This window comes from Eurypyga helias, unplaced genomic scaffold, assembly GCF_000690775.1.
Source record: "Eurypyga helias isolate BGI_N326 unplaced genomic scaffold, ASM69077v1 scaffold31028, whole genome shotgun sequence".
Taxonomy (NCBI): domain Eukaryota; kingdom Metazoa; phylum Chordata; class Aves; order Eurypygiformes; family Eurypygidae; genus Eurypyga; species Eurypyga helias.
In genome coordinates, this window is record NW_010268077.1 from 5,043 (window position 1) to 5,284 (window position 242).

The 242-nt window shown below is 66.1% G+C and overlaps 1 protein-coding gene across 1 annotated transcript in view; it reads right to left on the reverse strand.

Moving 5' to 3' along the window:
* Window positions 1-188, reverse strand: part of LOC104514090 (sesquipedalian-1-like) — a gene marked incomplete at its 3' end in the record, with an annotated part of 3,457 nt that extends 3,269 nt beyond the window's left edge. Inside the window, exon 1 of the mRNA XM_010157636.1 lies at window positions 18-188. Within this exon, the coding sequence (XP_010155938.1) occupies window positions 18-188 (171 nt within the window). The remainder of the gene's footprint in view (window positions 1-17) is intronic.
* Window positions 189-242: the final 54 nt, after the last annotated feature.

The following is a 242-nucleotide window of genomic DNA, read 5'->3' on the forward strand; positions in this document are numbered from 1 at the left end:
AGCCGGATGCCTCCCACCGCCTCCCGTCTCTCCCGCTCCTCGAAGTAGAAGAGCATGTTGCCCTTCAGCACGAACCAGCGGCGATGGTACGCCGTGTGCCGCTCACCGCGCTTGTAGAGGAAGCCGGCGTTGTCGGCCGGGGAGTCGCAGGTGGCATAAAAGGCCAAGCTCCGCTCGTTCAGCTTCATGGCACCGCACCCTGCAAGGACAGAGGGTGCTCAGCCGCCCGTGCGCCCAGCGGA